This window comes from Melospiza georgiana, chromosome 4, assembly GCF_028018845.1.
Source record: "Melospiza georgiana isolate bMelGeo1 chromosome 4, bMelGeo1.pri, whole genome shotgun sequence".
Lineage (NCBI taxonomy): Eukaryota > Metazoa > Chordata > Aves > Passeriformes > Passerellidae > Melospiza > Melospiza georgiana.
The window spans coordinates 47591402-47604327 of record NC_080433.1 but is presented as its reverse complement, the minus strand read 5'-3'; the positions used below and the strand labels follow the sequence as shown (position 1 = coordinate 47604327).

The following is a 12926-nucleotide window of genomic DNA, read 5'->3' as shown; positions in this document are numbered from 1 at the left end:
AGTTATGCAAATCATGATCATGAATTTGAAGATTATGCACTTTTATGCCCGCAGTTATACAAGAAGCAGAACAAGATGTGCTTCAAGGTGCATCTATGGGTTATTATGCCTCCAGTCTCCCATTCTGACCTACAAGCAATTAAAAAATATTCGCAATTCCTCCTGATAGCTGTTGAGAAAAGAGCACCTGTGCATGTCTAAAACTCTCTCAAACTTCTACCACATATGCAATCCTGGTAAAGTAAATTGGTATTAATTATGGCTCGTTTGCAACCACTAATAGGGACCTAATGCAAAATACTTCAGGATTTAAACTTTAATGAAATAATAATGTAAGTGTTCCAACAATGAATCCCACACCTTAAACAAACAAACAAAAGCAGAAGAAGAATAAAACCTGAAAACAAGCGACAAAAAAAGCATGTGGCAGCAGGGCATGCCCCCAACTTTTACAGCCACATGTTTAGAAGGATCTGCATAACTAATGCAATGATTGTTAAATCATGACGATAGAAGTCTTTAACCCATCGTGCCATCACACTTCATCTTCATGAATTATGCAATGATCACATTATGTTGTGCAAATATTCTTAAATAATTGGCAATGTAAACTTTATAGCAACCTATGTATTTTTATTACCAAGTAACATTCTAAAAGATTTAATAAACTTTAATAAAACTCTCAAATGATCCAACTGGATTAAAGAAAAAAATCCCACTAAAAATTAAAGACTCTGCTACTCTTTTTCCATGAAAAGCACAGCAGTCAATCTACCTGGTTCTCATGAGCCTCCCACAAAGGGAGAGGTTTTCCAAGTCTTGTTGATGGATAGTGGAAAGATACAGGACGGGACATTCTCTATCCTGGTCCAGAGCAGTGTGGGTCTCTAAAGTGGGCTGTTATTGCTGTCACAAGTATGGGTATAAGTCTACTATCAGAGTAAGGAACTCTGCATGGGCTGAGAAGCAAACCCACAAAAAAAGCAAACAAGTCTGGCTGGCCAGCCAATTCCTCCACAGCCAGTTCCAGTTCAGGGCTGTTGATGCAGTCACAGGTTGTACTGAGGCGGTGACCACTCAGCGATGGGGCCAGTTTCAGGTATTTTGTAATGCTCTGTATCGAGACCTCACAATGCAAATGGGTAATAAACTACTGCACAACTAAGCCTTGTCCTAACTTCTCCTATCTAGAGATTTGTTTACTCATAGCAGCTTGTCATGCCCAGGGCCTTCTGACTTGAAAAATCTTTTAGGTGGGCTGCAGTAAGTATGTGACTGTTCCCCTAAATGCCACATCACTGGCCTTGTTTTGAGTCTTTCAAGGTAACACAGACAAGGCTTCCTCGAAGGAAAAATATCAGAAAAATTTAACAGCGCAAGATACAGCTGTGTCCAAGATCCAAAACAGGATTAACTTTGAGGATTTCATCCTTTGTTGAACAGCTAAAACGTAGCACAACTGATGAACAATTTTTTGCATTGATTTTACTATTCAAATCAATTACTACTAGTGTAACACTACTACTGGTTCTCAAGCGCAAAGGAGAAGGTGTAAGAGCTGGATCTCTACTGATACCATAGCATGACAGACACAGTATCCCCCCTTGACCAAAAAGAATGCATTAGAAGCTAACATGTCAATAGATGAGCTGTGAAAAATGGCTGATCGGATTAAAAACAAAAAATGCACTTACAGGCAAATGTTATGCAAAAATATGTGCTTTACAGAAGAAATAACAAGCAAGCAACAAAAACTGCAAGAAAGCAAAACCTCAGTTCCTCTCTAATGTGTTCTCATAATTCTGTAGTGATTGGCCTTGGAAGCTGCTGGTTTGCTCTGGTTTTACTATGAACATGGGGAATCTTTAAAATACAGCAGCAGTGCTGTAATGTGCAGCAGCTCAGTTCTTTCAGAGTGGACTTCTGAGCACTGTTACCTAGAGCAAATGATTTACAGAGCAGTTCTCACCTCCCTGCTCTGGAGGAACTGAGTTGCTGTGGGTTGCACAAAGACAGACAAACCCAAAGAGAGGAGGCACTGTCATGGAGTCTGGGAAAAAATTCACTGACACAGCCACACTCTTTCCAGCCCAGTGAATGCTTAGCAATATGCAAAATGGAACAGCCTGAATAGATCTGTTCTGCCTTGGGAAATGACTGACTCATAGGCAATCCATGCTTTGAGTCCCAGAGAGTGGTCAAATGAGGCTATTTAGTCTTCACCATATCGTGCTCTCCCTCACCAAAATGACTGTACAGGTCATGGTGTAGATGTAAACATTAGAACTACCTAGGAGGTGCTGTGGCAAGCTGTGCCTTCCCTAATGTGACAGCTGGTTGAGCTTACCAGCAATCTGCTTTTGACTATTCCCTAATGAACATAGGAAGAGTTAAAAAAGGAATTTTAAAATCACTTCAGTAATGGTATAACAAACTCTTCCAGCACTGTCTGAAAAAAATATTCCTTTATAAATTTCAGATGAGATAGTTACGCTAGACAGCATCTACTCATCTCATTTTAGCATTGGACAAAGATTTTCACCCTTGTGTTTCCCTACGTCTACCAGGAACTCTCTCTTCTGTCTAGAATATATGTGTTTAATTAAGGTACTGTGCTTTTTTTCTGCATCTTCCCCCTCCTCCACCCATTCATTCACTGCACATTTTTGAGGAAATGCAGTTACCACCTACAGGAGCTTTTGAAGTCCTTCTTTTTCATCCTCCGCCTCATCATTGTCCCCCGTGGGCTGGTGGAGTAGAGGCTGCGAGGCAAGGTCCCCATGTTCAGGGAACTCAGGCTGTATGCACTCATGGAGGTAGGAGAGAAGGATGAAGACACCAGAGCTGCTGTAAGAAATCAAACACTTGGCATACAGCACTCAGTCTTCACAGAAGAGCGCGGCACATGCCTGTAACTCATCAATGAATCAAACATTTTATGTATAGGCTGTGTATGATGCACAGGAATGCTTGGTGCACTTCCAATAACAAAGATATTTAAACCACACAGGTGACCCTAGGAAAAAGTAAAGCCAGCATTTCGTGACAACACTTGCTGGAAGCTAACAAAGATAATGTAGACACAAAAGATTATTCATAGTATACAACTTACTTTAAGAAAACCATGTGAAATTAAACTTTTCAACACATATCCCCAGACTAATGCAAATCAATATATTTAGATACACTGATTTTAGAAATGCCTTTTTGTAGTAGGTAATTTCTGACAAAGATTTGTAAGCAAGGCTTTGCATTCAAAAATCATGCTTTGTATAGACTTTTCCAATCCAATGGTCTACTCATACATAGAAGAAGAGCTGATTAATTCAGAATTTTCAAGCCTTTTCCTGCCTACAAAGGCTGCTTTGTTATAGAGAAGAAAAGGTGTAAAATGTCAGAAATAACCTTGGCATGGCTATGAAAAAGTGTAGCATCCATAAAACTGAAAAGGTTTTAGAGCCTGAAATGGGAAAAGTATGAGTGAAAGAAGAAGGGAGGGAGGAGGAAGAAAAGAGAGGAGGAGGAAGAAGAAGAAGAGGAGAAGTGAGTATGTCAGCAGGAAAAGGTGTGAACATTACGAAGGCTTTTTTGAGGAGGCGCTTTCTGGAATTTCAAGGCTGGCATCCTGCAATGGTCAGGGTGGTAGGTGTTATAATGGTGGTAGGTGAGGAGGCTGCTCTGGCTGTTGGCACACGAATCCCAGGTAAGTTGCCTGATGCTTCTTTCAACCTTCACTGCCCGCATGAAGGGATGATGGAAAATCAGAAAACAAAAGGACCAGAGAAGAGGTAAAAGTAACTGAATTGCACAAACAAAATAAAAAAAAAACTATAGACCAGAAGTGAAAGAAAGAAAACAAATTGAAAATAAAATAAAACAAAACAAAACAAAACAAAATATAATGAAATAAAATAAAATAAATAACCTGGTCTTGTCTTTTTATCAGGGGGTTCTAACTTGAGGAGCAGAAATAATATTTTTTCTCAGAAAAACATTTCTGATTGAGTTTTTTCTTTCTTTTTTATATTTGTTTCAAAAATTATGGTTACTGAATTGATTTCTTATCTCCTTCTGGCTACAGAGCTAAGATTGCAAACTTTCTCAGAAAACACTAAGATACTACATATGACCACTAACTGAAGGTTAATAACTCTCTGCTTGCATTAATCTATTTTAAAAAGACCAACCAGATACTTTACATGGCACTGCCTAGAATGGAGATGCTTCCCTGTCATTTCAATTTACTGTATTGACATTTTAATTTTGCCACAATCTATTGCTGGCATTATGCTATTCTGTGCAGTAAATGACTTCCCAATGCCAGAAGCAGGAAAACTATCCTAAAACCTGGTTAATAAAGAAAAGAGGTCTTATTGATTAGCTGGATTTGCAATTTTGTATTTTTGTTTTGTGGTTTTTGTGTTTTTTTTTTTTAAACTTGATCTTCAAAACTTTAAAATAATCCTTCACTGGATGAAATTTGATACTGTATTTAATTATTTAATTGGGGGTTCTATGTGCCAAAAGTGAAGACTGGTATTTACTAAGAGAACGGGAAGCATTTCAGTTGTCAAATCCTAAAGTAAAGGGATTGAAGTCTCCCTTGATTAAATACAATATATTCATCATTAAATTCAGCATGTCTGTACCCTTGCTGAACCATAAAGGCACAGTTCAAACTGGGAAGTATTCACTGAATTTTTTGTCTCAAAACACCAAGGGATTTGCCCATACTACAGAATCATGGAATGGTTTGGGTTTGAAGGGACCTTAAAGACCATCTTGTTCAAACCCTGCTACCATGGGAAGGGACACCTTTCACTAGACCAGGTGGCTCAGGGCCCCTTCCAGCCTGGCCTCAACACTTCCAGGGATGAGGCTGCCACAGCTTCTCTGGTAACCCGTCCCAGTGCTTCACCATCTGCACAGTGAAGAATTTCTTCCTAATATCTAATCTAAACTGTCTCTAAATCTGTTTCTATAAAACATAGAGTTTGCTGTCTTTGTCCCATGAGCTGTATTACCTGTGTCCCTCTGCTACCTGCTAAATGGCTAAAATGGCTAAATGTCTGCTAAAATGGCTGCAGACTTGTCTGTCCCCATGCTGGCCTTTAACAGGAGCCCAAAACCCTGAGCATTTAGGTTGGACCCACACCTTATGTTCATATCTTATTCCATGAAATAAAACAAGGGGGGGAAAGGGCAGCTACTACTACTACTACAAGCCAGCCCTGTGCTCAGGCAGAAGGAAAGCTGTGCCTTGGTTTCACTTTGTATCACAGGAGCAGTGATGCGCTCATCTCCTGGCTCTACTACCCCCTCTGACTCAAGAGCCATGCCTGTCTCTGCAGGGTGGATCTATGGAGGGCACACCAAGGAAGGGACAGGGAAAGGAGAGCACAGGGGCTCACCGTGTCCCTGCAGCCTGGTGGAGTGGTGGAGACCCTGCAGGCCCTGGAGTTCCCTGACCTGGCCCTGTGTCTCCACTCAGATTGCCCTGGAGCTGCAATCCTCCATGAGAACACTGTGCCCTGGCATGTACTTGAATCAAAAGAATTATTTTTTTGCCCCAATCTCAAATATCAAAAGTAAGGTAGAGGTGCAATGCCAGCACCAGGCTGGATCTGTGCCCCCTGGGTTCCTCACCTGCTAGGACCATCACCCTCAGGGACTTTGGAAAATCTCATGTTAGCCAGAAAAGTCCTGGAAACACCAGAAGCAGTCTGATATGGCCTTATGTGTCTTAGAGACTTAGAATGTCTTCTCAGATGGAATCGTCTCTTCAATTACGTGCACAGACAGCAAGATTCCTTAACTTTAACTACAGTGAAAAAATTAAAATCTGATAAGAACAATGTGGCCAGGTGGATTTTCATTATTTTCAACCTGCTGTGAGCCTTGTTTAATTAAAAAAGACTGCTTCCAGCAGGAAATTATCTGCCAGTCCTTGAGATTTTTTTCTTAATGTTTTTTTTCATGCCGAGAGTAGAGATAAAAATGTCCTACAAAGTGGGAAAGTACACAAATTCAGTTTGCTCAGCTTGTAGAAGGATAGTCCCAATTCAATAAAAGTTCTGTACAAGAAAATCCTTTTGTGTGTAACCATAGTAATTTAGTGATAATTTCAGCTTTTCCAGTACAGGGCTGTGTATAGTAAACATAAAACTAATGGGGCAGCAAGAGAAATGAATGTCAGCAGCAGAATATAAAGAAAAAAAACATGAAAAAGAATCCTATATTTTATAGAGCTCTTCACTTTATTTTAGGGCTAAAATTTCAGTTTATTTTATATACTGACTTTCCTGCCTGTTTTAAATTCCTAACATATTCCCACAAGACCAATAACTGAGCTCAGCAGGTACAGCCCTAATGACTCAGCTTATTCCAGACAAAGCAAAGGAGATTTTCACTCTCTGCAGCCTCTAGGTCATACCACACCTGATAAAAGGTTGTTTCTAAGAGGGAACTTGCTTCCATAAAGCTTGTTACATCTTGAATTGGTCATGATATTGTGGTAGCACCACCTGATTAGGGGCTGGAACGGTCTGTAAACATCCTAGTTATTCTGCCTTACTGAAGAAAGCAACTTTATAACATTAGGGATATTTTCCCCCAAAAGATGCTCTAATAGATCATCATTTGCTGATCACCTCGATATGATTTAGTAACAGACAGTTCTTAACTCTCGCATAGCAAGAGCATTTCTTTTTCTAAGCATCTACACTGGTTACTAGAATATTTACAGCATCAATCTGTTATAAATGTTGGTTAACAAACCAACTGCTTCAAGTAATATAATCATCTACACAAATCATTGGCCCCAGCATTTGTCTTCCCACAAAAAACAGTCTTCAAAATTCTTTAACCATCAGAAATTAATTGCATTACATCTTTGCTTCAAAAAAAGAGAAAGATTTGTTTGCAATGTACTGTCATAACTGAAAGGAATGGGAGTACACTGCAAATTTGGGCTCCAACTCATTCTGCTTGTGCAGTATCACTCTGCTCCTTGTGGCTCTAAGCAGCTTAAGTAGAAAAGGGCAAGAGCTGAGTACAGGGAGAACATGTAATTACAAAGGTTACTTTTTTTTCACCCTGGTCTAGGAGAAATGAATGTCTCCTCTGTCACTAGTTCAGTATTCCCCACTCTGAGAAACTGTCTAGAACACTGCTTATCAAGGGACAACCTGGATGCTGCATGGATGTCCCAGAATATCCATGACCATCACTGACATTTCAAGACCTCAGAAATCTTGTCTTGGTCCAGAGGAGGCAGAAGCACAGTACCATAGGCTCAGAAAAATTAAGCCACTGGTTCATGCTGCAACACATGTATCTATTCTCTGTGTATTTGATAACCCTTGTTACTGTTTTGATGCCTATCATCATATGCTATTTCAGACTGAATTTAAGGATTACTGTGAATTAGCCACTTTCTCCCAATTAGTTAGAAGACGAGACAGGCAGCCTCCATCTTCAAATACTAAGACATTTTACAAACATTTGATTTAAAAATGGAAAGCAATTCTATTCAAGCATATTGGTATGAAATAAGAATCACAGTGAAAAGGTCTGCAATCCAGGAAACTGTTTCCAAACAGTTTTCATAAGCCCTGACAGTGAACCTGTGAAGCAATCTCAGAAGCACTTTAAAAGATGGTGGCAATAAATAATAATGCCATTAACAAGAGAAAGTAAGGGAGGGGTTTACGTATTTTAGGGGAGAACAGGTGTTATTAATTGACCACAACTATCAAATCAATATGCTGAAAATAAGTTTGGCTGTGATACTACTTCCCCACTCTAAATTTAAAGAATCAATGTAGAGATGAATTTACTGAAGAATCTCATAGCACCCCCAACAATTGCAACAGTAGAGTCAACAGGTGTCTTTATGTGCATTTGCAAGTTTGTAGAGGTATTTCTTAGCAAAACGTTTCCCTCTCTGGCCATAGGAATCTCAGAGGGTTCATTAAGACCAAGAACACACAGAGCTGCTCAGAAACTGCAGAAGCATAATGTGGGGAGCTGAAACAACACTTACAGACAAAACTGCAGCGATAGCTTTGATCATTCAGCATGGGCAGGCAAAGCACAAGAAAGCAAGAGAAGAGGCATTTAGTGCTACAGATCCTCTTACCGTGCTCTGGGCCCTTCAGTGCTAGCCGTGTCTGGTGGTGGGGAAGGATCTCCAGTTTAACATTATCAGTTGCATTAGCCAAAAACTGCGTTGCTTCCGCCAGTGTACAGTACTCCATGCTGGTGCCATCAATGGACAGAATATGGTCTCCTACATGTAATGCACCACATCTATACAAAAGGGGAAAAACTTGGTATGATCAGGTATGCTATTTGCTTGCACAATGAGTTTTTCTGCCTTCAAACTGGTCATGACAACTATGAACATGTTCTTTTTTTTCGAGAGACATTTGTGTTTTGTAGGCACTGTCACTGGTCAGACTTTAACTCTATTAGTACAAACCTTAAAAACAATTCCGTTAATACAGTATATGCCAAGACATCACTCACAGAACTGCAAACTGCAAATGGGGTAGCTGACTCTAAAATATATGTGAATGGCAGCAGGATAAAATGAGAAGAGCTTAAGGAGACTCAAATAACTTGGTCACATATCCCTCACACAAGCACCCAGTTCATCATTTTTTGAGTTATAATTCAAACATTTATTAGTACAAAAGCTGTAAATGATGATGAAATTATGCAGTAGTCAAACAAATAATGAAACCAGGGCTAGCATGGTGACTCTAGGAGTGGGGTGGGGAGGGGGCTATCTGCTAAATTTTGCTGCACTCAAGAGACTGGCTACTGGATGAGTTGAGAAATGCAAACACAGCAGTCAGCATCCCGACGTACCAGTCAAGTGGACAGCTCCTTTAATTGGTTACCCCCTGCGAAATGGGAAAAAACAGAGGGAGAAAATTAAAGCATCCTGCACCATTGAACTGGAGAACACCCCTGGATCAATGGCCGTCACTCTCAAAGTTTCTACTGTAGGGAAAAGCCCACAGAGGAGCTGTAGACTCACTGCTACAAGTGGGTGCTACCAAAAGCACCGTTGCCAAAGAGGAGTTACAAGGTAGGGTGACTGGGGACATGCAGGAAGAATTTGCTGCTGAAACATAATATTTAAAAAAAATTTAAATAGAGATATGAATATAGAAATATCTTGTATATGTATAAACACACACATACACACACACACACACACACACACGCCCCAGGAAAGATCCCACAACTTTGTTGCAGGGGATCAGACCACTGGGGAAAAATATATAGCTATAATTTTAATGGTTTAAATGGTTTTATTTGAAGGTTTAAATGAAGTGGAAATATTACAGCAAAACAATTTAAAAATACAGAAGCCAGTCTTCCTTATACTTCACTTGTATGCTAAAATATCAGTAGAAGAATCCAGACATAAGGAGTTCCATTTCACTGCGCCACAAGATTGAGTGATATATCCTAAAAGAACACTCCAAGGTTGCAAAGCCTCAAAATTTACTTCCCTTGACAGCTGTTCCATATGGTGGGCTTACTTCAAGAATTCCAGTGGGTAATGTTTATTTTTTTAAATCCTGATCTCTGCCACAGTGTTACATTTAACAGCCAGACTCCTGTGCTGCACAGTGCAAGCACCAGTCACGCACTACACGGGGGCTGGCTTATGTCACCCAATACTGCACGGATGAGCTAAAGTAGATGGAAGCCTTGGACTCGGCACTCTGGAACAGCCAGCTGACAAAGTGCTAATTTTAAGACATGCAACCTTGAGAGGACCTGGTTCAGTCGATTTTCTCAACAGAGGGAAGGGTTCCTTTAAAACCAGACCAAACAGAAAAAGAAGTAAAATGGATGCATGGACCTGCAGTGCCAGTCCTCTGTCACACTCACCTGTCTGCAATACTTGCAGATTTGATTTTGTCTATGACAATGACCTGTTTGTTGCAGCACATCGAGGTAGATAGTGCGACCCCAAGAGCAGCACCAGGAGTTTTGGCAACTTCAACTAGCAGTGGCCCAGAAGCTGTTGCTACTGAATCTGTTAAAATTAGACAACAAAAGATCAGTATTATACCAATGTGGTACTCATGCCATTTTCATGTTTCCCCACATAGAATTTCCACGGCTATTCTATTTCTCTGACCAGATAACATGCCACTTCAAGAAATACTGGAATAGCATAATTCAAGGAGTCAATAACCAGCTCTTGATGTTGAAAATTATAAAAACAAGAGGAAGTTTCTGAATCTGGGATGTCTGAAAGTTTCAAGAGTGTGTCAGAATCAGAGATGAAACAGATGAGGGAAACAGGGTGTGTTAGTGAATCATTCTCTTGAACAACTGATGATAAACATTACCTGGAATTTAAAAAGACATGCTGAAAAAACAGAATTAATTTAAAAAGTCGAAAATTATCTGAAAAAATGAACCAGTGAATAGGTTAGAGAAGGAAGCGAAACTGATTTTCACAAAAGAAGTTGAAGGTCTGTAGATAGCAGTTCTAATAATCAAATGAAGATAAAGAAAGGGTCTACAAGAAATGCTTCACAAAAGAAAGGCCAAAATGGTGAAAGTGTAGGAGGTGTGACACCTATACACAGTAGAAGTTAAAGCAAAGTATATGTGAGGAAGTTCAGAAGAGTCTTTTAGCATCCTTGCACTGGATAAAATACTGCCTTACAACAGGACATAGCAAGTGATCAACACTGAATAAAGAAAACAGGAAAATAAGTTGGAGCAACAGTCATGATTGATGACTGTGGTGAGAAACTACCCTAGAGAACAAGTGCTAGACACAACAGAGCAAAAACAGAGCAGGCTTCTTCCTAAATGCCAAAACAAAGCAGGCAGGGATCAGGATGAAGTACATTGTGGAGACTGGCTGAAAACTCCTACTAACCAATACCCACTGATCAATAACTCAGTGCAGTAAGATACAGTGAGAGAAGATGTCCTTTAAGGATATTAAAAGATTGAGACAAACAAAGTGCTATCAGAAACCTTTGGAGGTGCTTACAGTCAAAGTAAGAAAAAACTGAATAAATGAAGACTTATGTTGGATCAAAGTTACCAACTGTCCTGTCAGCAAGCAGGAGAGACTGGTATTCACAACATACTGGAACCAGCTGTGAGCATACAAAGACAACAATCAATTGTGATGTATCTCAGAAGACACTAAGATTGAAGCTGTAAAAGAGCTGCAGCTGGGCTTCCAAGTATGGAGGAGAGGAGAGAGGACAGATATAAGATACTCCACTCAGTCCTAAATCTAAAAAATTAGTCAAAAAATGTAATACTGGCACAGAAGTACCAGTAAAACTGTATTAGGATACAAAACTAACAATCTATATAATAATACAAGAAATTGAATGACAGGATGATGAACTCAGTGAAGGTGCTCTTCCTCACTAGAGTGTAATGTAGGTAAAGATATTTTTATATCTTTTCTGCATATAGAAATGGAAAAAAGGTTGGATGGAATAACATACAATACCAGAAAAGTGTCAGTTGATTATTATAGAACTCCTTTTCCCCCCACAACTTGAAATAATTTTTTAGATTCCTGATGGCTTTCTTTTTTTTTCAAGTTCAAAATCTGAGGATTTGAAGGCAAGATTCAGCAATTTTGAAAGCTGTCATTAAATCTGAGTTAACAATTTCTGTACACAACTAGGGTTGAATTTTTAAAGGCTCAACCTTCAGAGGCACTACGAAATAAGCTGTTCCACAAACTTGAACTGATGTTTAAATTCTGAGCTAAAAGAAAAGAATAGAGTCCACCCAATAGCACTTCTGCCTGGAGCTTCAAGCACTAAGTAGCTTTAAAGCTGGATGAACTGCCCTCAGCAGTCTTTATCTTACTAACTAAAGTTACTAACTTACCTATCTTTCTCTTACTAACTAAAGAAGGAGTTTATCACAATGAAATTGCTGTCTTAGATGACTTGGTTAAAGGTCTAAGTAAGGCAGGATTCATGCAGTGCCTTGCAAACAGCCAAATAAACATGTGCAGCAGAGCAGAATTTAAGCATTCCTTATTCCCATTCCTGCACTGAGAAGCAATTATTTTCATCTTGAACATTACAGTGATTTCTGGAGCTACACACAAGTTCCACATTTGCAAATATATGAGAAGAAGACTCAAACAATTTTTGCCATCTGTACCTTGGCAAAGGTTTTAACTCATACTGATCCAGAAAATGGCAAAGCTCTACTTGCACAAGTTCTTTCTGCAATGGCTGCCTTGAGGAGAGGAAACTGAATGCAAATATCTGTTGAGAATGTGTAAATCTTTCAAGATGCTGGTCCTTTTTCCAGTTACTTGGGAAACTGCATAAGCACAAGCAGCTTATGCCCGAGTGTTATTTCCCAGGTGCCTGTTGAAATGCACTGGGACACAAACCAAGGCAGACAGGATGAATAAATAAGATAACTACATTAGAGGAACCAGAAGAGAAGAAATGGAGTGTGTCTAATGGTGGAAAAGAAGCACAAGGAAGAGAAAGAAGGCAATAATCAAGCACACATTCTCTGACAGAGAAGAATTAGTTTTTCATGCTGAAGTAAAGCGTGGATATGAAAAATGAATCATACAGGTATAAATTATTCATGTGTGAAGATGTTCCAGTCATTAAGATATTTACACCATGACTGAAGCACTTACACACTATGTTGATTTATTGACTATGTAATTACATAAGATACTGATGAATACACTGATGAATATTTGTGTGAAAGGCACTCTAGATTTTTGATTTTGTTAATAATTTTTCTCATTTTAGAGTATTGCATCTCAATCACTACAAGAGGCTTGATTAAAACCTCCCAGAGGAAGCAGCATTGCTTTCTGCATGCTAATACAGCTACATAGCAGCACACCTTTTTTATTTGACAGCTTAAATCAC

The 12926-nt window shown here is 39.4% G+C and overlaps 1 protein-coding gene across 10 annotated transcripts in view; it reads right to left on the bottom strand.

The window, feature by feature from the left end:
- Positions 1–12926, bottom strand: part of GRIP1 (glutamate receptor interacting protein 1) — a 308043-nt gene that overhangs the window by 39810 nt on the left and 255307 nt on the right. For 7 of the 10 annotated variants that reach the window (XM_058023639.1, XM_058023644.1, XM_058023635.1 and 4 more), the window contains 3 exons: positions 9913–10060; positions 8141–8310; positions 2692–2847 (listed from right to left, as the gene is read on the bottom strand). In XM_058023639.1, coding sequence (XP_057879622.1) covers positions 2692–2847; positions 8141–8310; positions 9913–10060 — 474 coding nt within the window. The remainder of the gene's footprint in view (positions 1–2691; positions 2848–8140; positions 8311–9912; positions 10061–12926) is intronic. The other 3 variants (XM_058023636.1, XM_058023646.1, XM_058023643.1) reach the window with 2 other exon arrangements.